We start from the raw sequence: 26,908 nt of genomic DNA, 5'->3' as shown, positions 1-26,908 counted from the left end.
TTTGGAAGGATATAAAACAGTCTGCCGATTTGCTATCATCCATCTTAACAATTGCACAAAGTCAAAATCTATGCCTCTGGGTACAGCATGCTTGTTTTATAGAAGGCAAAATTAAGTGCTACAATTTGAATGATCTACATGTTGCTTGTAAGAAAGCCAGTAAGGTACTATTCAACCATTAAGCTGAGTCAGCACAGCTTCCTTTCCTAAATGGATTGTTGGGAAATGTTGGATGACTTTGGATGCTCTGGACACAGTCACTCATGTTACTCTGCATTCTGGCATCAGAAACCCTAAATGGGGAAAGAAGTTATAACTATTGATCTTGTTAAAACTTAAATTACCGTATTCACTTTTCCTCCTGAAATTAAAGCATGCTATGTCGTTTAATTTCCAATTATGGGCAACAATCAAAAATGAATCACACAGTTTCTGTTTTCATAAGCTGAAAAACTTGTAACTGCAATTTCCATTTGATCAACAACTCTAAATGGCTAATACCAAGGTAGTTCATGGCTTTATTACAAATACAATATTGCAATATTGTTTCTGCTTTGTTCACCTTTGTTGTGTGATATAGAAAAATCTGTCAGATGACCACCAATATTTTCTTGCTTCCACAAATAACCAGATTCAGTTCAGCAACTGAATATCCGGATTCTTGGCAAAAGCAAAATACTGTGGATGCTGGAAATCTGAAATAAAATAGAAATCAGAACTGATGAAAGTTTATTGACCTGAATTGTTACCTCCATTTCCCTCTCCATAGATGCTGCCTGACCTGCTCAGTATTTCCAGCATTCTCTTTTTCGTGGATACTTGGCATTTGATTTACTAAATACTTAATGTTTTTGGTCTTGTTCACTTTGTTTCACAATGTAGCATAATTAGCTTTAATCTGTTCATGAAGGTTGTACAAGTGTACTGGTTAATGATACTGGACTAGCACCCCAAAAGTTGAGAGATCAAATATCACCTTTGCAAGTTGTAAAATTGAATTCAATAAATTAGCTAATTTTTGGGTTAGCATCAGAAACAAATGGTACGAAAACTGCAGAATTTTTGTTAAACATCCAGCTTATTCACTAATGTCCTTCAATAAAGCAAATATGCCATCCCTACCTGGTCTACCTATGTGATTGTTATGTCTCAGTATTCTGTGAAGTGGACCAATAAGCTTTATAAGAAGTTGCTACAAAGTAGGGTCCACTGCCTTCTCAGGGTAACTAGGAGAGAGTGTTATAAATGCATTCTTGCCCGCTTCCCCAACATCTTGAGAACAAATAATTTTTTTTAAAATGCAAATATTGTGATATCCTGATTCTCCAGCTGTCATACTGGATTTTTTAAAAATGTCATTAGTAAACGTGCTCTTCATCTCAGGAACCAAAGGATGCAGTGTTTATTGCAATAGCAGAAGCAATGGAAGAGATGGTGGAAAATGATGATGACGCCTACTGGCTAGTCAAATGCTTTGTGAACCAATTCAATAATAAATACGGAGATTCGATGCCTCACTTGGTAAGTGATGTGCTAAACAATATAAATGTTAATAATGTGTCTGGCAGGGAAAGACATTAATGCATTAAAATGAGCAGCAGTGATCAGAAGTGGTAATTGATTAAGACCATCTCTTATGAGCATTCTTGTACCCTTTTTTCTATTCTAGTGTCACTATTAAAAGCAGGAGGAGAATTTGTTATGGTGTTGCATGTTGATAAACACTGCCTGGTTAACTGAATAACTGATACCTGTTATGCTTTAGTGCCCCACTTTGCTCCAATTGTGAATGTGGCACTATAAGTTAGAGCACTACCAGAGCTACACTGTTCTTTCTTGTACCACTGGGAAGGAGACTTGCTTAGTATACAAAAGCAAAATACTGAGAAAGCTATAATGGCGACACTACGATACCAGCTCCCCCGGACCATGACCCAACTTTCCGACTTTTCCCTTCCTCGACTTCTCTGTCTCCATTTCTGGGGATAGGCTATTAACCAATATTCACTATAAGCCACTGACTCCCACAGTTACCTTAACTACATTTCCTCACACCCCACTTCCTGTAAGGACTCCATTCCATTTCCCCAGTTTCTCCATCTCATCTGTTCTGACGATACAACCTTCCGTACTAACATTTCCAATATGTCTTCCTTTTTCCGCAACCAAGGATTTCCCCCCCCCACCACCACCCCCACTTCCCACTGTGGTTGACAGGGCCCTTGACCATGTCCATTCCATTTCATGCACTTCTGCTCTCATCCTTTCCTTCCCTCCCAGAACAACGATAGGGTTCATCTTCCACCCCACAAGCCTCTGTATTCAACAGATCATCCTTCGCTATTGCCACCACTACACACATCTTACCCTTCCCTCTCCTTTCAGCATTCCGAAGGGATTGTCTCTGCGATACCCTGGTCCACTCCTCAGTCACCCCCAACATCCTGTCTCCTTTCCAAGGCACCTCTCCATGCAAACGCAGGAGATGCAACACCTGCCGCTTTAACTCCTCCCTTCTCACCGTCTAACGCTGCAAATATGGCTTCTGAATGAAACATCGATTGACTTATACTTTGTTCAATTTAGCACACTGTTTTCGCTGCTCACGATGCTGTTACGACCAGGTGAGAAAGAGGTCTAGGGTTCCCTTTCAGCCTTCACCTGCTCTTACTGTAAGAGGGTTTAATTTTAAACATACTGTTTTTAGCTACCCCTTGGTGAATCCTTGTTCACCGCTTTCCAATTATAAGGCAAAGAAACCAGCACAAACAGGCTTTCTTAGGTTTAAAGAAGAAAAGTTGAAATTTATTAAACTTGAACTTAAACTCTAATTCGGTTAACACCTACAGGTACACGTTGCGCCCCACGCTGGCATGCATATGCGATACATGTATGCAAATAGAGACAGAAAACAGCAGAAGAAAAATAAAGTAGAAAAGTTTGAGGCGATATCTGAAGAGTTGTTATAGTTCTTCGAGCTCGCTGTAGAGTCCTTGATTGTAGGTAGATCTTTTCGTTGGGGCCCAGTATTTTTAAACCTTGTTCGCTGTCGGAGACTTTTCTCTCTTGGGGTTCATGTGTCTTCAGTGGATTCAGAGGCTTGTGAGAAAGAGATGGGATCAGACAGGAGAGAAATCTGCTCAGTCCAGGAGCAAACTGACTTTCTCCCCAAACTCTTTGTACAAATTCAAAAAACTCAGGTTGCCCAGCAGGTTAGTCATGTGACTAGCTGGTTTGGCCATGTCCGTTTGTGTATTCGGCCATTTTAGCAGACAAGCTGGAATGCGAGTTTCCCCCACCTTCAACGTCTGGTAATCAAAAATCCGTTGTGGGTTGAATGTCGGAATGGCTGCTTTGTCCTTCCAAACACGGTCTGTTAATATGCAAATGTCTTTTCCAACCACGGCTGATCTGTTTAACAAGTCCTTTCTTAACTTCAGCAACAATTTAAAATTGATGTTCATGATAAAATTAATGTGCCTCGTTCTTGGCAGGTGGGGGCCTAGCATGGCAATGTGGTCTCTGCACGGGGAGACCTAATGCAAATTAGGTGACCGTTTTGTAGAACACCTCTGTTCAGTCCTCAAGCCTGACCTGAGATTCCAGTCACATGTCATTTTAATTCTTTACCATGCTCCCACACTGACTTTTTTGTCCTCGGCCTCCTGCAGTTATTTAGCTCAAAGTATGTTCGAGAAACAAAACCTAATCTTTTGACTAGGCATTTTACAGCCAGAAGGCTGTAAACTTAACATTGAGTTCAACAATTTTAGTTTGCAACTCTGCCCTCATTTTGTTTCCTTTCTTTTTGCTGGTTTTGGGTTTTCTTTTGTTTTTTTTATTTTTGTTTTGCTTTCAGATGGCAACTGTTGGTTATTCTGCTCTTCACACCTCCTCCAGACGCATCTTTTGTTTCTCTACTCATCTGATTACTACTCCCTTTGACTTTGCACCATGAACCCATTTGTCATTTGATCTCTCCTGCCTTACATTCTATCACAGATCTTCTGTTTTGTTCTTTTTCCCACCCTCCCCCATTCCCTCGCTTAAAACCTATTGCATCTCTAACTTTCCCCAATTCTGATGAAAGGTCATTGACCTGAAATATTAACTCTGTTTCTCTCTCCACAATGCGGCCTGGCCAGATGAATATTTACAGCATTTTCTGTTTTTATGTCAGACTTCCCCAGTGTGGTGGTCTCACATCCTTGTGTACTGTTAGCTCCTTGTTTGGCCAAAGCTGACATTTTGGCAACAGCCACCAATCAGTTGTGACACTGATCATTGCTGCCATTATACTTGCCCACCAGTGTAATCCTGCCTTTTTATGTCAACAAACAACATTCAGTCAATATGTATTAGTTCTGAGCACTCATAATACTAGCTGTACATCTTGTCTTTCTAAACTCAGAATACCTTAATTACCACCACTACATAGGTGCACACATAAACAGCAAAATACATCATAAGCAAGCGGAGCAGGCTTAGGTCATATGGCTCCTCGAATGTACTCCATCATTCAGTAAGATCATGGCTGAGCATCTACTTGGACTCCATTTTCCTGCCATGTTGCCATATTCTTTGATTCCCTTAGTGCCCAAAAATCTGGTGAGCTCAGTCTTAAATATGGTTAAGCATCTATAGTCCTCTGAGGTAGAGAATTTTAAAGATTCACAACCCTCTGAGGTAAGAAATTTCTCCTCATCTTAGTCCTAAATGGCCAGCCCTTATCTTGATGACACCTTGTTCTAGACTCTTCAGCCATGGGAAACAGTCTCCTAGCATCTACCCTGTCAAGCCCTCTAAGAATTTTATATGTTTCAATGAGATTACCTCTCATTCTTCCAACCTCCAGTGAATATAGGTCCATTCTATTCCATCTTTCCTTGTAGGACAGCCCCCTCATCCCAGAAATCATCTAATGAATCTTCACTGCACTGGCTCTGAGGCAAGTATATCTTTCCTTGAGAAGGAGACCAAAACTGTACACAGTGCTCCAGATGTGTTCTCACCAAAGCCCTGTATAATTGCACCAAGATTTTCTTACTCTTATACTCCAACACGCTTGTAATAAGGCTAACATACCGTGTCCCTTCCTAATTACTTGCATTATCTGTCCTCACAGTAGAAGACATCAAAAGCATCCCAAGAATTGTAGAAAATCAAGGGCAAAAGGGAGGGAGGAACTTGAAACAAACACTATCACTAGAGAAAAAGTACTAGGGAAACTAATGGGACTAAAGGTTGACAAGTCCCCTGGACCTGATGGCTTGCATCCTTGGGTCTTAAAAGAAGTGGGTGCAGAGATAGTGGATGCGTTGGTTGTAATCTTCCAAAATTCCCTCGATTCTAGAAAGGTCCTAGCGGGTTAGAAAAGTGCAAATGTAACGCCCCTATTCAAGAAAAGCAGGAGGCAGAAAGCAGGAAACTATAGGCCAGCAAGGGTGTCCAAACTTTTTACGTGTGGGGGCTACATTACAATTTTTGTCCAACATTTCGGAAAGATAAAGGCATTAAAAATGTATCTTGCTATTAATCAAAACAGCAACAAATGTGCATTTTTGTGAAGAAGCTTTAAATGAGAAGGCTAATTTTTTGACTTATTTTCACTTCATTATGTTGGACACTGATTTAGTGAGATACCTGTCATTTTTTTTTTGCTTACACAAGTAGTCAATGTTTTCCTGCATACTTGTAGCAATACAGAGTATTCTGGATAGATGTCCATCTGTCAGGAGTCATCTTGATCACTCTCTCTCCCTCCTCTTTCTCTCTCTGTCTGTCTTTCTCATACTCCCTCTCTGTTTATCCCCCCTCTCTGTTTATCCCCCCTCTCTGTTTATCCCCCCTCTCTGTTTATCCCCCCTCTCTGTTTATCCCCCCTCTCTGTTTATCCCCCCTCTCTGTTTATCCCCCCTCTCTGTTTATCCCCCCTCTCTGTTTATCCCCCCTCTCTGTTTATCCCCCCTCTCTGTTTATCCCCCCTCTCTGTTTATCCCCCCTCTCTGTTTATCCCCCCTCTCTGTTTATCCCCCCTCTCTGTTTATCCCCCCTCTCTGTTTATCCCCCCTCTCTGTTTATCCCCCCTCTCTGTTTATCCCCCCTCTCTGTTTATCCCCCCTCTCTGTTTATCCCCCCTCTCTGTTTATCCCCCCTCTCTGTTTATCCCCCCTCTCTGTTTATCCCCCCTCTCTGTTTATCCCCCCTCTCTGTTTATCCCCCCTCTCTGTTTATCCCCCCTCTCTGTTTATCCCCCCTCTCTGTTTATCCCCCCTCTCTGTTTATCCCCCCTCTCTGTTTATCCCCCCTCTCTGTTTATCCCCCCTCTCTGTTTATCCCCCCTCTCTGTTTATCCCCCCTCTCTGTTTATCCCCCCTCTCTGTTTATCCCCCCTCTCTGTTTATCCCCCCTCTCTGTTTATCCCCCCTCTCTGTTTATCCCCCCTCTCTGTTTATCCCCCCTCTCTGTTTATCCCCCCTCTCTGTTTATCCCCCCTCTCTGTTTATCCCCCCTCTCTGTTTATCCCCCCTCTCTGTTTATCCCCCCTCTCTGTTTATCCCCCCTCTCTGTTTATCCCCCCTCTCTGTTTATCCCCCCTCTCTGTTTATCCCCCCTCTCTGTTTATCCCCCCTCTCTGTTTATCCCCCCTCTCTGTTTATCCCCCCTCTCTGTTTATCCCCCCTCTCTGTTTATCCCCCCTCTCTGTTTATCCCCCCTCTCTGTTTATCCCCCCTCTCTGTTTATCCCCCCTCTCTGTTTATCCCCCCTCTCTGTTTATCCCCCCTCTCTGTTTATCCCCCCTCTCTGTTTATCCCCCCTCTCTGTTTATCCCCCCTCTCTGTTTATCCCCCCTCTCTGTTTATCCCCCCTCTCTGTTTATCCCCCCTCTCTGTTTATCCCCCCTCTCTGTTTATCCCCCCTCTCTGTTTATCCCCCCTCTCTGTTTATCCCCCCTCTCTGTTTATCCCCCCTCTCTGTTTATCCCCCCTCTCTGTTTATCCCCCCTCTCTGTTTATCCCCCCTCTCTGTTTATCCCCCCTCTCTGTTTATCCCCCCTCTCTGTTTATCCCCCCTCTCTGTTTATCCCCCCTCTCTGTTTATCCCCCCTCTCTGTTTATCCCCCCTCTCTGTTTATCCCCCCTCTCTGTTTATCCCCCCTCTCTGTTTATCCCCCCTCTCTGTTTATCCCCCCTCTCTGTTTATCCCCCCTCTCTGTTTATCCCCCCTCTCTGTTTATCCCCCCTCTCTGTTTATCCCCCCTCTCTGTTTATCCCCCCTCTCTGTTTATCCCCCCTCTCTGTTTATCCCCCCTCTCTGTTTATCCCCCCTCTCTGTTTATCCCCCCTCTCTGTTTATCCCCCCTCTCTGTTTATCCCCCCTCTCTGTTTATCCCCCCTCTCTGTTTATCCCCCCTCTCTGTTTATCCCCCCTCTCTGTTTATCCCCCCTCTCTGTTTATCCCCCCTCTCTGTTTATCCCCCCTCTCTGTTTATCCCCCCTCTCTGTTTATCCCCCCTCTCTGTTTATCCCCCCTCTCTGTTTATCCCCCCTCTCTGTTTATCCCCCCTCTCTGTTTATCCCCCCTCTCTGTTTATCCCCCCTCTCTGTTTATCCCCCCTCTCTGTTTATCCCCCCTCTCTGTTTATCCCCCCTCTCTGTTTATCCCCCCTCTCTGTTTATCCCCCTCTCTGTTTATCCCCCCTCTCTGTTTATCCCCCCTCTCTGTTTATCCCCCCTCTCTGTTTATCCCCCCTCACTGTTTATCCCCCCTCTCTGTTTATCCCCCCTCTCTGTTTATCCCCCCTCTCTGTTTATCCCCCCTCTCTGTTTATCCCCCCTCTCTGTTTATCCCCCCTCTCTGTTTATCCCCCCTCTCTGTTTATCCCCCCTCTCTGTTTATCCCCCCTCTCTGTTTATCCCCCCTCTCTGTTTATCCCCCCTCTCTGTTTATCCCCCCTCTCTGTTTATCCCCCCTCTCTGTTTATCCCCCCTCTCTGTTTATCCCCCCTCTCTGTTTATCCCCCCTCTCTGTTTATCCCCCCTCTCTGTTTATCCCCCCTCTCTGTTTATCCCCCCTCTCTGTTTATCCCCCCTCTCTGTTTATCCCCCCTCTCTGTTTATCCCCCCTCTCTGTTTATCCCCCCTCTCTGTTTATCCCCCCTCTCTGTTTATCCCCCCTCTCTGTTTATCCCCCCTCTCTGTTTATCCCCCCTCTCTGTTTATCCCCCCTCTCTGTTTATCCCCCCTCTCTGTTTATCCCCCCTCTCTGTTTATCCCCCCTCTCTGTTTATCCCCCCTCTCTGTTTATCCCCCCTCTCTGTTTATCCCCCCTCTCTGTTTATCCCCCCTCTCTGTTTATCCCCCCTCTCTGTTTATCCCCCCTCTCTGTTTATCCCCCCTCTCTGTTTATCCCCCCTCTCTGTTTATCCCCCCTCTCTGTTTATCCCCCCTCTCTGTTTATCCCCCCTCTCTGTTTATCCCCCCTCTCTGTTTATCCCCCCTCTCTGTTTATCCCCCCTCTCTGTTTATCCCCCCTCTCTGTTTATTCTCCCCTCTCTGTTTATCCCCCCTCTCTGTTTATCCCCCCTCTCTGTTTATCCCCCCTCTCTGTTTATCCCCCCTCTCTGTTTATCCCCCCTCTCTGTTTATCCCCCCTCTCTGTTGTCTCCCCTCTGTCACTGCCTCCCCCCCCCCCCCCCCTTGGTATTGATCTCCCCCCACTCTGTGTGGTTGCTGGGCAATGGGACCTGGATTAACATATGGTAATAAATTAAATGCATACATTAAATACACTTACCTGCGATCTAACAGTTGGGCTACGATCTTCAGAGTGGCAGCCGGCACTCCCGTCCTTCACTTACCCATCCAGGGAAAGCAGGCGCCACAGTGGTGAGGAAGGGGAGAACAGATCGTCATTAGTGTAGGGGATGGTGGGAAGGAGTGAACTGTAAACTTTGTTCAGTTGAGGGGGGGGATATGTGAAAGTTGAGTGCTCTGTGGGGTGGGGGGAGGACAGATACTTAATTTTATTGTTATTGGGGGGTGGGATAGGGGTGGTAGAATTTTGATTTGAACAGTGGGCAGAGTGGTTCCCTTTAAAAATTTAAGTTAGCTGTCAGGGCTGGCTGCCCTTAAAAAATGGCGTCAACGCCTGCGCGCTGGCAGTTGAGGTCATTGCCAGCGTCGGAAAGCCCGCCCCTCCGTGTGATTGCGGGGGGCGGGCGTGGACCAGGCCCAGCAGGGTATTTAAATGAGCCACTGCATGGGAGATCACAAGAAATCCAGTCCTCTGTGTGTCGTCCACCTGCTCCCCGCTCCCCTCCCCTGCCCCCCCACTCTCCCCCATCCTCCCCCCCCCCCCCACTCTCCCCACTCCCCTACTTTCCTACCTATCTTTGTGTTATCTGTAAATTTAGCTACCATGCCATCGCTCCTCTCATCTAAGTCATTGATACGAATTGTAAAAATAGGAGGCCCCAGCACAGACCCCTTTGGGAGTCCTTATTTAAGGAGGGATATGCTTACATCGGAGGCAGTTCAGAGAAGTTTCAGTTGATTGATTCCTGGGATGAAGGGGTTGCCTTATGAGGAATGTTTGAGCAGGTTGGGCGTCTCCCCATTGGAGTTTAGAAGAATGAGAGGTAATCTTATTGAAACATACAAGAGGGGCGGCACAGTGGCCCAGTGGTTAGCACCGCAGCCTCACAGCTCCAGCGACCCGGGTTCAATTCTGGGTACTCCCTGTGTCTGCGTGGGTTTCCTCCGGATGCTCCGGTTTCCTCCCACATGCCAAAGACTTGCAGGTTGATAGGTAAATTGGCCATTAGAAATTGCCCCTAGTATAGGTAGGTGGTAGGGAAATATATAGGGATAGGTGGGGATGTGATAGGAATATGGGATTAGTGTAGGATTAGTGTAAACGGGTGGTTGATGGTCGCACAGACTCGGTGGGCCGAAGGGCCTGTTTCAGTGCTGTATCTCTATATAAAAAAAAAACTGCCTGTGTGGAGTTTGCAAGTTCTCCCTGTGTCTGCGTGGGTTTTCTCCGGGTACTCCGGTTTCCTCCCACAAGCCAAAAGACTTGCAGGTTGGTAGGTAAATTGGCCATTATAAATTGCCCCTAGTATAGGTAGGTGGTAGGGAAATATAGGGACAGGTGGGGATGTGGTAGAAATATGGGATTAGTGCAGGATTAGTATAAATGGGTGGTTGATGGTCGGCATAGACTCGGTGGGCCGAAGGGCCTGTTTCAGTGCTGTATCTCTAAACTAAACTAAAGGGGCTTGACGGTAGATGCTGAGATGATGCCCCCGCCCCCTTGTGGGGAATCTAGTGCTGGGGGCACAGTTTTAGAATAAGGGGCCTCCTATTTAAAATAGAGATGAGGAGGAATTTCTTCTCTTAGGGTCGTTAATCTTTGAAATTCTCTTCCCCAGAAAGCAGCGAAGCCTGGTTCATTGAATATATTCAACGCTGAGTTAGACATATTTTTGCAGAAGTGCGATGCCTCAAGTGCATCATGTTGTGCTGACTAAAGGAAAATAACCCTAACCCTAACTATAGGCTATTTAGCCCCTGGAGCCTATTGCGCCATTCAGTGTGATCATAGCTGACCTGTGACCCAACTCCATATACCCGCCTTTGCCCCATATCCCTTGATACCTTTGACAAACAGAAATCTATCCATCTTAGTTTTAAAATTAACAGTTCATCTTGCATAAATTGCCATTTGCGGAAGAGAGTTCTAAACGTCTACCACATTTTGCGTGATTGTGTTTCGTAATGTCGCTCATAGAGCCATACCGGCACAGATGGAGGCCATCTGGCCCATCATGTCCATGCCAGCACTCTGTAGAGCAATCCAGTCAGTCCCATTCCCCAGCTCTATTCCTGCAGCCCTGTAAGTTTCTTTCCCTCGAGTGTTTATCCAATTTTGAAATCATTCATCGTCTCAACTTCCACCACCCTTGTAGGTAACGAGTTCCAGGTCATTACCACTCGCTGCACAAAAAAAATTCTTCCTCACATCCCCCATGCATCTCTTGCCCAAAACCTTAAAACTGTGCCCCCTTGTCCTGTAACGCCAACTAATGGGAATAGCTTTTCTTTGTCTACCCTTTCCAAACCTGTCATAATCTTGTACATTTCTATCAAATCTCCCGTCAATCTTCTTTGCTCCAAGGAGAACAACTCGAGCTTCTCCAGCCTAACCTTGTAGCTAAAATACCCCGTCCTTGGAACCATTCTGGTAAATCTCCTCTGCACCCTCTCAAGGACCCTCAAATCCTTCCTAACGTGTTGTGACCAGAACTGGACGCAATGCTCCAGTTGTGACCTAACCTGTGCTTTATAAAGGTTCAGTATAACCGCCCTGCTTTTGTACTCAATACCTCTATTTATGAAGCTCAAGATCCCATATGCTTTTCTAACTACACTTTTAATGTGTCCTACCACCTTATGACATTCCTCTCTCCCTGTACACTCTTTAGAACTGTACTATTTAGTCTATATTGCCTCTCCATATCCCTTTTTCCAAAATGCATCACCTCACATTTCTCTGCATTAAATTCACTTCACTTGTCTCCCCATTCTGCTAACATATCCATGTCCTTTTGCAGTCGATTGGTATCATCGTCACTGTAAGCCACAACTCCAAGTTTGGTATCATTGGCAAATTTTGAAATTTTTCTCTGTACTCCAATATCCAACTCATTTAATGTACATCAAAAAAAGCAGTGGTCTTGGCACTGAATTATGGGGAACACCGCTGTCTGCCATCCTTCGGTCTGAAAAACAACCATTTACCATGACTTTTGAAAAGTCTGGCTCTAATTTTTTTTGACTATGCCCCCTAGTCCTAGACTCCAACTAATGGCAATAGTTTCTCCCAATCTATCCTATCTGTTCCCTTTTAATAACTTGAAAACTTTGATCAACATACAAACATACGAATTAGGGGCTGGAGTAGGCCACTTGGCCCCTCATGCCTGCTGTGCCATTCAATAAGATTATGGCTGATCTGATTGTAACCTTGACTCCAGATTACCGCCTACTCCCGATAATCTTTCACCCCCTTGCTTATCAAGAATCTATCCAGCTCTACCTTAAAAATATTTCAAGACATTGCTTCCAATGCCTTTTGAGGAAGAGTTCCAAAGACTCATGACCCTCTGAGAGAAAAAAATTCTCCTCATCTCTGTCTGAAATCGACCACTCCTTATTTTTAAAAACTGATCCCATAGTTCTAGATTCTCCCACATCCTTTCCACATCCTCCCTGTCAAGACCGCTTACGATCTTATATGTTTCTATCAAGTTGCCTCTTACTCTTCTGAACTCCATCAGAGACAAGCCGAGCCTGTCTATCCTTTCCTCATAAGACAGCCTGTCCATTCCAGGTATTAGTCTAGTCACCCTTCTCTGAACTGCTTCTAATGCATTTACATCCTTCCTTAAATAAGGAGACCAATACTGTACCCAGTACTCCAGATGTGGTCTCACCAATGCCCTGTATAGCTGAAGCTTAACCTGCCTACATTTGTATTCAATTCCCCTTGCAATAAACAGTAACATTTATTCGCTTTCCTAATTACTTGTTGAACCTGCATACTAACCTTTTGCAATTCATGCACTAGGACACCTAGATCCCTCTGCATCTCAGAGCTCTGCAATCTCTCACCATTTAGGTAATATGTTGCTTTACTATTTTTCCTGCCAAAATGGACAATTTCACATTTTCCCACACTTAGGTAATATGTTAGATCTTTGCCCACTCACTTAACCTAGCTATATCCCTTTGTAGCCTCCTTATGTCCTCTTCACAACTTACTTTCCTACTTATCTTTGTGTCATCAGTAAATTTAGCAACGGATACCTTCGGTGCCTTGAAGTCATTTATATAAATTGTAAAAAGTTGAGGCCCCAACTCTGATCCCTGCAACACACCACTCGTTACCTCTTGCCAGCCAGCAAATGACCCATTTATGCTTACTCTCTCTTTCCTGTTAGCTAGCCAATCTTCTATACATGCCAATGTTACCCCTACACCATGAGCCTTTATTTTCGTCAATAACTTTTGATGTGGCACATTATCAAATGCCTTCTAGAAATCTAAGTACAGTACATCCACTGGTTTCCCTTTATCCACAGCACGTTACTTCTTCAAGCAACTCCAATAAACCATGTTGACTCTACCTGATTATCTTGAATTTTTCTAAGTGCCCTGCTATAACGTCTTTAATAATAGCTTCTAACATTTTGCCTAAGACAGATATTAAGCTAACTGGCCTGTAGTTTCCTGCTTTCTGTCTCCCTCCCTTTTTGAATAAAGGAGTTACATTGGCTATTTTCCAATGTGATGGAACCTTCCCAGAATCTAGGGAATTTTGCAAAATCAAAACTAACACATCAATTATCTCACTAGTCATTTCTATTAAGACTGTAAGATGAAGTCCATCAGGACCCGGTGACTTGTCAGCCCGCAGCTCCAACAATTTGCTCAGTACCACTTCTTTGGTGATTGTAATTTTCTTGAATTCTTCCCTCCCTTCCATTTCTTGATTTACAACTATTTCTGAGATGTTACTTGTATCCTCTATAGTGAAGACTGATGCAAAATACCTGTTCAATTCATCTGCCATCTCCTTATTTTCCCTTATTAAATCCCCAGACTCTCACTGTATAGGACCTATGCTCACTTTAACTTTTGTTTTTTAGATATCTGGAGAAACACTTATCTGTTTTTATATTTCCAGCTAGCTTTCTCTCGTACTCTAATTTTTCCCTCCTTATCAATCTTTGTCATTCTTTGCTGTTCTTTATATTCTGTCCAATCATCTGACCTGCCATCCATCTTTGTACAATTATATGCTTTTTCTTTAAGTTTAAGATAGTATCTTTAACTTTTTTAGTGAACCACGGATAGTGGGTCCTCCCCTTGGAATGTTTCTTTCTCGTTGGAATGTGTGTATTCTGAAATATTCCCTTTAATGTCTACCACTGTATCTCTATTGACCTATCCCTTAACCTAATTTGCCAGTACACTTTAGCTAGTTCTGCTTTCATGCCCTCATAATTGCCCTTATTTAAGTTTAAAACCAGTATTGGACCCATTCTTCTCTCCCTCAAACTGAATGTAAAATTCACTGGTATTATGTTTGCTGCTACCTAGTTATTGCCTTAGCTATGAGGTCATTAATTACTCCTGTCTCGTTGCACAATACCAGGTCTAGTATAGCCCGCTCTCTGGCTCCACAACTCACTGTTATAAGAAATTATCCCAAAAACATTCTAGGAACTCCTCATCTGGGCTACCTTTGTCCATCTGATTTTTCCTGTCTATATGTAGATTAAGTTCCCCATGATTATTGCATACCTTTCTGATGAGCTCCCATTGTTTCTTCCTTTATATTCTGTCTTACCGTGTGGTTACTGTTAGGGGGCCTGTACACCACTCCTAAGAGTGACTTCTTGCCTTTATCATTCTCATCTATTTAGATATACAGCACTGAAACAGGCCCTTCGGCCCACCGAGTTTGTGCCGACCAAGAACCACCCATTTATACTAACCCTACAGTAATCCCGTATTCCCTACCACCTAGGCCCAACCATCTACAGCTGCTGTATCAATGACCTTCCTTCAATCATCAGGTTAGAAGTGGGATGTTCCCTACCTACACGAGGGGCAATTTACAATGGCCAATTTACCTATCACCTGCAAGTCTTTGGCAGTGGGAGGAAACCGGAGCACCCGGCGAAAACCCACGCTGTCACAGGGAGAACTTGCAAACTCCGCACAGGCAGTACCCAGAATTGAACCAGGGTCCCTGGAGCTGTGAGGCTGCGGTGCTAACCACTGCGCCGCTGTGCCGCCTAAACTCTCTACCCAAAATCTCTACCCAAACTGCTTCTACATCCTGGTTCCCTGAATATAAATCATCCCTCTCTAATGTGCTTTTTTTTTTATTCATTCATGGGATGTGCGCATTGCTGGCTAGGATAGCATTTATTGCCCATCCCTAATTGCCCTTGAGAAGGTGGTGTTGAGCTGTCTTCTTGAACTGCTGCAGTCCATGTGAGGTAGGTACACCCATAGTGCTGATAGGAAGGGAGTTCCAGGATTTTGACCCAGAAACAGTGAAGGAACGGCGATATAGTTCCAAGTCAGGATGGTATGTGGCTTGGAGGGGAGCTTGCAGGTGGTGGTGTTCCCATGCAACTGCTGCCCTTGTCCTTCTAGGTGGTAGAGGTCGTGGTTTTGGAAGGTGCTGTCTAAGGACCTTTGCTGCAGTGCATCTTGTAGATGGTACACACTACTGCCACTATGCACCGGTGGGGGAGGGAGTGAATGTTTGTGAATGGGGTGCCAATCAAGCAGGCTGCTTTGTTCTGGATAGTGTCGAGCTTCGTTAGTGTCGTTGGAGCTGCACCCATCCAGGCAAGCGGAGAGTATTCCATCACACTCCTGATTTGTGCCTTGTAGATGGTGGATGTTTTTCGGGAGTCAGGAGCTGAGTTACTCACCATAGGATTCCTAGCCTCTGACCTGTTCTTGTAGCCACGGGTATTTATATGGCCACTCCAGTTCAGTTTCTGGTCAATGATAACCTCCAGGATGTTGATGGTGGGGGATTCAGTGATGGTAATACTGTTGAATGTCAAGGGGAGATGGTTAGATTCTCTCTCGTTTGAGATAGTCATTGCCCGGCACTTGTGTGGCGCGAATGTTACTTGCCACTTATCAGCCCGAGCCTGGATATTGTCCAGGTCTTGCTGCATTTCTACACGGGCTGCTTCAGTATCTGAGGAGAAGCAAATGGTGCTGAACATTGTGCAATCATCAGTGAACATCCCCACTTCTAACCTGATGATTGAAGGAAGGTCATTGATGAAGCAGCTGTAGATGGTTGGGCCTAGGACACTACCCTGAGGAACTCCTGCAGTGATGTCCTGGAGCTGAGATGATTGACCTCCAACAACCACAACCATCTTCCTTTGCGCTAGGTATGACTCCAACCAGCAGAGAGTTTTCCCCCTGATTCCCAATGACTCCAGTTTTGCTCAGGCTCCTTGATGCCATACTTGGTCAAATGCTGCCTTGATGTCAAGGGCAGTCACTCTCACCTCACCTCTTGTGTTCAGCTCTTTTGTCCATGTTTGAATCTAGGCTGTGATGAGGTTAGGAGCTGAGCATCACTGAGCAGGTTATTGCTAAGCAAGTGCTGCTTGATAGCACTGTCAACGACACCTTCCATCACTTTACTGATGATCGAGAGGAGAGTTGACTGATCGGGCGGTAGTTGGTCGGGTTGGATTTATCAAGCTTTTTGTGTACCTGGGCAATCTTCCACATTGCCAGATAGATGCCAGTGTTGTAGCTGTACTGGAATAGCTTGGCTAGGGGCGCACCAAGTTCTGGAGCACAGGTCTTCAGTACTATTGCTGGAATGTTGTCACGGCCCATAGCCTTTGCAGTATCCAGTCGTTTCTTGATATCACGTGGGTTGAATTGAATTGGCTGAAGTCTGGCATCTGTGATGCTGGGGACTTCAGGAGGAGGCCGAGATGGATCACCCACTCGGCACTTCTGGCTGAACATTGTTGCGAATGCTTCAGCCTAATCTTTTCACTGATGTGCTGGGCTCCCCCTTCATTGAGGATGGGGATATCTGTGGAGCCACCTCCTCCTGTTAGTTGTTTAATTGTCCACCATTGACGACTGGATGTGGGAGGACTGCAGATGTTGGACCTGATCTGTTGGTTGTGGGATCGTTTAGCTCTGTTTATCGCATGCTGCTTATGTTATTTGTGACGCAAGTAGTCCTGGGTTGTAGCTTCACCAGGTTGACACTTCATTTTGAAGTATACCTGGTGCTGCTCCTGGCATGCCCTCCTGCACTCTTCATTGAACCAGGGTTGATCCCCTGGCTTGATGGTAATAGTAGAGTGGGGTATATGCTGGGCCATGAAGTTACAGATTGTGCTTGAGTACAATTCTGTTGCTGCAGATGGCCCATAGCGCCTCATGGATGCCCAGTTTTGAGTTGCTAATATCATTAATTTACAGAGCCACCCCTCCACCTTTTCCTAGCTTCCTGTCCTTTGTAAATGTCTTGTATCCTTCAATATTCAGGTCCCAATCTATATCATCCTGCCGCCATATCTCTGTAATGGCTATCAGATCGTACTTATTTATTTCTATTTGCGCTATCCGTTCATCTGTTTTGTTTCGAATGCTACGTGCATTCAGATGCAGAGCCTTTAGTTTTGTCCTTTTTATTATTTTTGTAACCTCAATATTGACTGCTGATTTACTCTTAGATTTGTACTCTCTATCCCTTCCTGTCAGGCTGTTTATCATTTCCCATATTAATACCTTCCTCTCTTGGCTTGTCTCTACTCCTAGATTTACCACATCTTCCCCAAATTTGATCCCTTTCCCCCATTATTTAGTTTAAAACCCTCTCTACTTCTCTAGTTATGCAGCTCGCTAGAATACCAGCCCCAACACTGATCAGGTGTAGACCATCCCACTGGTGCAGCCCCTACTTTCCCCAGTACAGGTGCAAGTGTCCTACGAACTGGAACCCACTCCTAGCACACCAGTCGTTGAGCCACGCATTAATTTCTCTAATCTTATTTACCCTATGCTAATTTACACGTGGCGGAGGTAATAATCCAGAGATTTTTACCTTTGAGATTTTCCTTCTTAATTTGGTGCCTACTACCTCGTATTGACAACGCAGAGCCGCCTTCCTTGTCCTGCCTTTGTCGTTGGTACCTACATAGACCATGACGACTGGATCCTCCCCTTCCCACTGTAAGTTCCTCTCCAGCCCTGAGCAGCTGTCCTGAACCGTAGCTTTCTGGACTCGCTCTTTGCTGCAGAGAACACTGTCAATCCCCCTCACTATACTGTCCCCTACTACCATTATATTCCTTTTTGCTCCCCCCACTTGAATGGCTTCCTGTACCACGGTGCCATGGTTAGCTAGCTCATCTGTCCTGCAGCCCCCACTCTCATCCAAACAAGTTGAAAGAACCTCAAACCTGTTGGACAATCACAAAGGCTGAGGCTCCTGAACTCCTGCCCTCTGGATCCCCTTACCTGCCTCAGCTGCAGCCACACTCTCCTGTCCCTGACCAGACCCTATCCTACAGAGTGTGACTGCCTCCTGGTACAAAGTGTCCAGGTAAATTTCCCCCTCCCTGATGTGTCGCAGTATCTGCAGTTCGGCCTCCAGCTCAATGACTGAGCCGAAGCTCCTCGAGTTGAAAATACTTGCTGAAGATGTGTTTTGCCGTGAATTCCACTGGCATCCAGGAGCCCCCACATGCTGCAGCCGTGACATGTCACCTGTACTGCAATCCTTAATGTGTTTTAATCAACTACTTAATTATTTTATTCAATTATTTATTTTCCTTTTTTACATATTTTATTAACCTTACCACCAGTCCCTGTACTATTTTAAACCTTAGGAATAGAATAGACCTTAACCACTTACCAGATACTCACCAAACAGCAAGCTTCTTCCCCCGTAGTATAGTAAGAACCAAGTCCTACAGGGTGGAAAAGTAAGAAAAACCAAAGGAGCACCTCCTTCTCCAACTCCCTCAACTCGCCAAACTCCCACCACTCTGTTCAAGTCGCATTCCATAACACTCTCACCCTGGCTGTTCCCTCTGTACAGCCCTCATCTCTGCTCCCTTAAGTCCAAAGGATGCAGACTTGAAAGGATATGGTGGACAACTGATTTAACCTCCATTATCAGACTTGGCTGAACCACATAAAAGCACTATTGGGTCCTACTGTTATCTGCTAAAACTGCTCACTATTCCAGGATAGTCCTGGAATAACTCCTGGGTTCTTTTCTCTACTTCAAAATGTTTTCTTAAACCCCTCTTCCCTTTCTCCTCCACTCTTGCCTCCAATAATAAGTACGAGGAAATCGAGACCATCCAATCAGCTGCCCTGGACGTGTCCCTCCCTTTCACTTGCCCACCAGGCCAAACTTCCTCTAAAGTTACCCCCTTTGCTAGCTCTGAACTTGCATCTTTCTCCACTGTTTCTTCTATCTCCACTCTTTCTCCGATCTCCACTCATGCCCTCTCTGAGCTCATCTTGTCCATGAAACCCAATTTCTACTCCCTCAACCCTATTCCCACTAACCTGCAGACCACCCAACCTCATCTCCTGTCCCCATGTTAGCTGATTTTGTTAACCGTTCCCTCTCTCCAGGTGTTGTCCGTCTCTCCTTTAAATCTGCCGTCATCATCCTTTGCTTCAGAGAACCAACCCTTGAGACCCAATCGTCCTTACAAACTACCGCCCCCATCTCTAAACTCCCTTTCCTCTCCGAAGTCCTTGAATATCTGTTCCCATCTTTCCTGGAACTCCATGTTTGAATTCCTTCAATCTGGTTTCCACCTTGCCACCGTACTGAAATGGCTCTTATCAAAGTCACAAATGACGTCCTATGTCACTTAAACTATTTCTCCTTGACCTTCTCAATCTGTCTGCAGCCTTTGACACAGTTGACCACACTATCCTCCTCCAATGTCTCTTCACTGTCGTCCAGCTGGGTGGGACTGCTCTGGTTCCATTCTTATCGATCTATTTGTGGCCAGAGTATCTCTTGTAATGGCTTCTCTTTCTCTCCTGCACTGTTACCTTGAGTGCCCTCCAAACATCTATCCTTCCTTCCTATTTCTCATTTGCATGCTGCCCCTCGGTGACAGCATTAATTTTCACTTTTACACTGACACCCAGCTCTACCTCACTACCACTGCTCTTGACTCTTTCGCTGTTCCTACATTATCATACTGCTTATCCGATATTCAGCATTGGATGAGCAGAAATTTCCTTCAATTAAATAATGGGAAGATTGAAGCTGTTATTTTCAGTCCCTGCTCCAAACTCCGTTCCCTAGCTACTGACACCATCCTTCTCCCTGGCAATAGTTTAGAGACTAAACCAGACTGTTTGTGACCATGTTTGACCCCAAGTTGAGCTTCCCACCACACATTCGCGCCAGTAAGACTGCCTATTTTCACCTCCATTAACATCGCCCAACTTCGCCTTTCTCAGCTCATCTGCTAAACTCACGTTCCTGCCTTTGTTACCTTAAAGCTCGGCAATTCCAATACACTCCCACATTCTACCCATTGTTAACTTGAGGTCCTCCAAAAGTCTTCTGCCCATGTTTCAGCTTGCACCAAGTCCTGTTCACCTATCACCCCTGTGCTTATTGACATATTTAAGCTCCCAGTCAAGCAACATCTTCATTTTAAAATTCTCATCCTTGTTTTCAAATCCCTCATGGCCTCGCCCCTCCCTATCTCTAGAATCTCATCCAGCTCCAGCCCCACAATCCTTCGAGATATCTGCGCTCATTTAATTCTGGCTTACCTTCCCTCCCCACCCCTCTGTGCCTCTCCAGCTTGCTTTCCTCCTTTCAGACACTCCTGAAAACCTACCTCTTTGACCAAATATCCCAATATACCTAATATCTCCTTACGTGGCTCAGTGTCATATTTTGTTTTATGATGCTCCTGTGAAGCACCTTAGGATGTTTTATTACATTAAGGTGCTATATAAATACAAGATGTTCACATCACCGCTAATTCATTTTCAACAGGAGGTCTGCATTGCTCTGACCATCTTTTTCCTAATGTAATTGTAAAAGTTGTGTGATGATTTGATAGCCTTTGCGAGTTTCTTTTCACACTCCCTTTTTGTAGCTTATCTGTTTTCGTAGCGTATCCTGTCTGCTTTGTCACCCTTTGCTGCTCATTGTATTTTTACCATTTGCCAGAATCTGTGCTTTATTTGCATCTTTAATCCTTTTATGTGGTCTCTTATTTATTTAGTTGTCCATGCTGTCTTTTTTGGCTCTTGCCCTTTCTTTAAGTGTATAAACTGGTTCTGTATCACATTACCAAATTCCTGACTTTAGCACTCTGTTAATAATGCACTCAGTTCTGCAGTCTCTTTGCTACCAACTTCCCTTTAACATACAAATTAGCTAAATTCATTAATATGTTGTTACGTGAAAGTAATATTCAAATATAAGCTTTGATTAGTAATGGCTCCTTTGGGATCCCTTTGATTGATGAGCTGCAGTTTGCTCACTTCACCATTTCATACAGCAGATGGTTTACATACAAGGGAAACTCTTAATTTTTATTTTAAATGGTGGTTTGTTGAACAATAGTCCCTTGCATTTTCTCCTTTTGGCCTTGCTGTGAAATTATTAATAATTTGAGAATTTGTATTTGTCTTTTATCAACTGAGCAGCCAAAGAGCCTTGAACATTACCTGAATCTGGAAGACAGCAAACTCCTCACTCACCTCAAGACATGCTTGGCCATGAGTAAACTCCCCTATGACTTGTGGTTCATGCATTGTTTTGCAGGCTGTTTGCCTGAATCCAGCCTTCAAAGGTAGGTTTTCTGTTACATTAGTGATTGCAATGTATAATAATTTATAATAAAAATGAATATATACATTGCAGTAAATAGATGGTTTTCTGGGTGCAGTGGTGATGTATGCCAGTAACACTGCGATCAGTTTGTAACTTTGTCTTCATCTAGCACAAGAGGAAATTCATGAACAGCTCATTGTCATCCATTGCATTCACAAACAACAAAATTACTTTTTGAAGTGCAGTCACTGCTGTCAGATGTGGTAGCTAGTTTGCACATAGCAAGGTCCCACAAACTGCCATGAGATGAGTGACCTGTTAATTAATGTTTTTTTGGTGGTGACAGTCAAGAGACCATTATTGACCATGTCTTTCTGCTCTTTTTCAAAATAGAATCATAGAAGGTTTAAGGCACAGAAACAGGCCACTTGGCCCATCGTGTCTGTGCCGGCCGAAAAACGATCCACCTATTCTAATCCCATCTCCCAGCATTTGGTCCATAGCCCTGCAGCTCAGGGCAATTGAGGTGCATACCCAGACTCCTTTTGAATGAGTTGAGCGTCTCTGCCTCAACTACCCTTTCAGGCAGTGAGTTCCAGACCATCACCACCCTCTGGGTGAAAAAGCTTTTCCTCCTCTTCCCTCTAATTTTTCTATCAATCACTTTACATCTATGCCCCCTCGTCAATGACCACTCTGCTAAGGTGAATAGACCCTTCACCTCCACTCTATCCAGGCCCCTCAAAGTTTTGTACATTTCAATCAGATCTCCCCTCAGCCTTCTCTGTTCCAAGGAGAACAACCCCAGCCTATCCAATCTTTCCTCATAGTTGCATTTTTCCAGTCCTGGCAACATCCTCGCAAATCTCCTCTGTACCCTCTCTAGTGCAATTACATCCTTTCTGTAATGAGGTGACCAGAACTGCACACAGTACTGAAGTTGTGGCCTAATCAATGATTTGTACAGTTCCAGCATAACCTCCCTGCTTTTGTATTCTGTACCTCAGCTAATAAAGGAAAGGATTCCAAATGCCTTCTTAACCACCTTATCGACCTGGCCTGCTACCTTCAGGGATCTGTGGACATTCACCCCAAGGTCCCTTACTTCCTCTACACCTTTCAGTATTCTCCCATTAATCGTGTATTCCTTTGCCTTGTTTGACATCCCCAAATGCATCACCTCACACTTCTCCGGGTTGAATTCCACTTGCCACTTTTCTGCACACCTGACCAGTCCATCGATATCTCCCTGCAGCCTACAGCTATCCTCCTCGCTGTCTATCACATGGTCAATCATTATGTCATCTGCAAACGTCTTCATCTGCTCCCTACATTTATGTCCAAATAGTTAATATATACCACAAAAAGCAGGGGAACCAGTACTGACCCCTGCAGAATGCCACTGGAAACATTCCTCCAGTCACAAAAACACCCGTCAAGAATTACCCTTTCTTTCCTGCCACTGAGCCAATTTTGTATCCACCTTGCTATATTTCTCTGGATCCAAAGAACAAAGAGAACAAAGAACAGTACAGCACAGAAACAGGCCATTTGGCCCTCTAAGCCTGCGCCGATCTTGATGCCTGTCTAAACTAAAACCTTCTGCACTTCCGGGGTCTATATCCCTCTATTACCATCCTATTCATGTATTTGTCAAGATGCCTCTTAAAAGTAGCTACCGTACCTGGTTCCACCAGCTCCCCCGGCAGCAAGTTCCAGACACTCACCACCCTCCGTGTAAAAAAAAAAACTTGCCTCGCACATCCCATCTAAACTTTGCCCCTCGCACCTTAAACCTATGTCCCCTAGTAACTGACTCTTGCACCCTGGGAAAAAGCTTCTGACTATCCACTCTGTCCATGCCACTCATAACGTTGTAAACCTCTATCAGGTCACCCCTCCACCTCCATCATTCCAGTAGAAACAATCCGAGTTTATCCAACCTCTCCTCATAGCTAATGCCCTCCAGACCAGGCAACATCCTGGTAAACCTCTTCTGTACCCTCTCCAAACCCTCCACATCCTTCTGGTAGTGTGGCGACCAGAATTGTATGCAATATTCCAAGTGTGGCCTAACTAAGGTTCTGTACAGCTGCAGCATGACTTGCCAATTTTTATACTCTATGCCCCGACCGATGAAGGCAAGCATGCCGTATGCCTTCTTGACTACTTTATCCACCTGCGTTTCCACTTTCAGTGATCTGTGGACCTGTACGCCCAGATCTCTCTGCCTGTCAATTCTCCAAAGGGTTCTGCCATTTACTGTATACTTCCCACCTGTATTAGAACTTTCAAAATGCATTACCTCACATTTGTCCGGATTAAACTCCATCTGCCATTTCTCCGCCCAAGTCTCCAACCGATCTATATCCTGCTGTATCCTCTGACAATCCTCATCACTATCCGCAACTCCACCAACCTTTGTGTCGTCTGCAAACTTACTAATCAGACCAGCTACATTTTCCTCCAAATCATTTATATATACTACAAACAGCAAAGGACCCAGCACTGATCCCTGCGGAAAACCACTCGTCACATCCCTCCATTCAGAAAAACACCCTTCCACTGCTACCCTCTGTCTTCTATGACCGAGCCAGTTCTGTATCCATCTTGCCAGCTCACCGCTGCTCCCGTGTGACTTCACCTTTTGTACCAGTCTGCCATGAGGGACCTTGTCAAAGGCTTTACTGAAGTCCATGTAGACAACATCCACTGCACTTCCTTCATCCCATGGGATTTTATTTTTTTAACCAGTCTGCCATGTAGAACCTTGTCAAAAACCTTGCTAAAATCCATGTAGACCACATCAACTGCACTACCCTCATGTATCTTCCTTGTTACTTCAAAAAATTCGATCAAGTTAGTCAGACAAGATCTTCCCTTAACAAATCCATGCTGACTATCCTTGATTAATCTGTGCCCTTCTAAGTGACAGTTTATCCTGTCTCTCAGAATTGATTCATTATTTTGCTCACTACTGAGGTTAGACTGACTGGCCTGTATTTATTCAGTCTATCCTTCACTCCCTTTTGAAACAGCGGTACAACATCAGCAGTCCTCCATTCCTCCGCAGCACACCTGTATTCACTGAGGACTGGAAAATGATGGACAGACCTTCTGCTATTTCCTGTCTGGCTTCTTTTAACAGCCTGGGGTACATTTCATTCGGCCCTGGTGATTTATCAATTTTCATGCATGCTAATTCCATTAATACTTCCCCTCTCCCTATGTTTATCACATCCAATACTTCACACACCTCTTCCTTAACTACAATATCTGCATCACCCCCCCCTCTTTTGTGAAGATAGATGCAAAATATTCTTTAAGAACAGTACCAACATCTTCTGCCCCTACACACAGGTTACGTTTTTGGTCTTTTATGGGCCCTCCTCTTTCCTTAGTTATCCTCTTCCTCTTAATGTATTGATAAAACACCTTTGGGTTCACCTTGATTTTGCTTGCCAATATTCTTTCTTGCCCTCTCTTAGCTTTCCTAATTTCCTTTTGATTTCACCCTTCCACTTTCTATACTCCTCTCGGCTTTCTGCAGTATTGAGTTCTGTGTGTTGAACATAAGCTTTCCTTTTTTGACTTATCTTACTCTGTATGCTCTTTGACATTCGTGGGGCTCTAGATTTGGCCGTCCCACCCTTTTTCTTTGTGGGAACATGTTTACTCTGAACCCCTTGAATCACCCCTTTGAATACCTTCCACTGCTGTGACATCGATTTATCTTAAGTAGCTGTTTCCAGCCCACTTTCGCTAAATCACTCCTCAGCTTGGTAAATTGGTCTTGCCCCAATTGAGAACTCGTAACTCCTGTTCTATCCTTGTCCTTTTCCATAATTATGTTAAAACTGACTGAATTATGATCACTACCTCCAAAATGTTCTCCGACTGCCACTCCTTCCACCTATCCAGCTTCATTTCCTAAAGCTAAGTCTAAAACTGCGCCCTCGCTTGTTGGACTTGCTATATATTGACCAAAAATGTTCTCCTGAATGCAGCTCATGAATTCTGCTCCCTCAATTCCTTTCACCCTAAAACTCTCCCAGTTAATATTGGGATAGTTAAAATCCCCTACTATTACTGCCCTATTGTTTTTGCACTTCTCAGAGATTTGCCTCCATATCTGCTCTTCTATCTCCTGACTGTTCTGGGAACGAGAGTACACTTGCAGCAGTGTGTTTGCCCCGTTTTTGTTCCTTAGCTCAATTCATATGGCATCATTTGATGAACATTCCAACATATCATCCCTCCTCACTGCTATAATTGTTCCTTTGACCAAAATTGCCACTCCTCCTCCTTTCTTATCCCCTCTCTATCGCGTCTGAAAACCCTGTAACCAGGAAAGTTGAGCTGCCATTCCTGTCCCTCCTTAAGTCATGATCCTGTTATAGCTGTGGTGTCATACTGCCACGTGTCTATCTGTACCCTCAGCTTATCTGCTTTATTTGCTATACTCCTTGCATTGAAGTGGATACTGTTACGACCAGGTGAGAAAGAGGCCCAGGGTTCCCTTTCAGCCTTCACCTGGTCTTACTGTAACAGGGTTTAATTTTAAACACACTTATTTCCCCCTTGGTGAATCCTTGTTCACTGCTTTCCAATTGTAAGGCAAAGAAACCAGCACCAACAGGCTTTCTCAGGTTTATGGAAGAAAAGTTGAAATTTATTAAACTTAAACTCTAATTCGGTTAACGCCTACGGATACACGACACGCCCATGCTAGCATGCATATCGAAACATAGAAAAATAGAAGCAGGAGTAGACCATTCGGCCCTTCGAGCTTGCACCGCCATTCAATACGATCATGGCTGATCATCCAAACTCAGTACCCTGTTCCCGCTTTCTCCCCATATCACTTCATCCCATTAGCCCTAAAAACTATATCTAACTCTTTCTTGAATATATTTAATGATTTGGCCTCAACTGCTTTCTGTGATGGAGAATTCCACAGCTTCACCACTCTCTGGGTGAAGAAATCTCTCCTCATCTCAGGCTTACTCCTTATCCTTAGACTGTGACTCCTGGTCCTGGACTCCCCCGCCATCAGGAACATCCTTCCAGCATCTCGACTGCCCAGTCCTGTTAGAATTTTGTAGGTTTCTATGAGATCCCCTCTCATCCTTCTAAACTCCAGCGCATACAAGCCTAATTGACCCAATCTCTGTTCATACGTCTGTCCTGCCATCCCAGGAATTAGTTTGGTGAACCTTCACTGCACTCCCTCCATAGCAAGAACATCCTTCCTCAGATAAGGAGACCAAAACTGCACACAATACTCAAGGTGTGATCTCACCAAGGCCTTGTATAACTGCAGCAAGACATCCCAGCTCTTGTACTCTAATCCTTTCACTATGAAGGCCAACATACCATTTGCCTTCTTAACTGCCTGCTGTACCTGTATGCTTACTTTCAGCGACTGGTAGACAAGGACACCCAGTTCTTGCTGCACTTTCCCAATCTATCGCCATTCAGATAATCT

General features: G+C 44.6%; 1 protein-coding gene across 3 annotated transcripts in view; it reads left to right on the top strand.

Annotated features, from left to right (window-relative positions):
• The window catches only part of tbc1d7 (TBC1 domain family, member 7), a 77,284-nt gene that overhangs the window by 25,288 nt on the left and 25,088 nt on the right, over positions 1 to 26,908 (top strand). For all 3 annotated transcript variants that reach the window (XM_068050339.1, XM_068050349.1, XM_068050330.1), the window contains exons 6-7: positions 1,384 to 1,521; positions 21,294 to 21,439. In XM_068050339.1, the coding sequence (XP_067906440.1) occupies positions 1,384 to 1,521; positions 21,294 to 21,439 (284 nt within the window). The remainder of the gene's footprint in view (positions 1 to 1,383; positions 1,522 to 21,293; positions 21,440 to 26,908) is intronic.

This window comes from Heterodontus francisci, chromosome 2 (genome assembly GCF_036365525.1).
Source record: "Heterodontus francisci isolate sHetFra1 chromosome 2, sHetFra1.hap1, whole genome shotgun sequence".
In the NCBI taxonomy this organism is placed as follows: domain Eukaryota; kingdom Metazoa; phylum Chordata; class Chondrichthyes; order Heterodontiformes; family Heterodontidae; genus Heterodontus; species Heterodontus francisci.
Note: the sequence above shows the minus strand (reverse complement) of the source record. Positions and strands in the feature narration are given on the sequence as shown.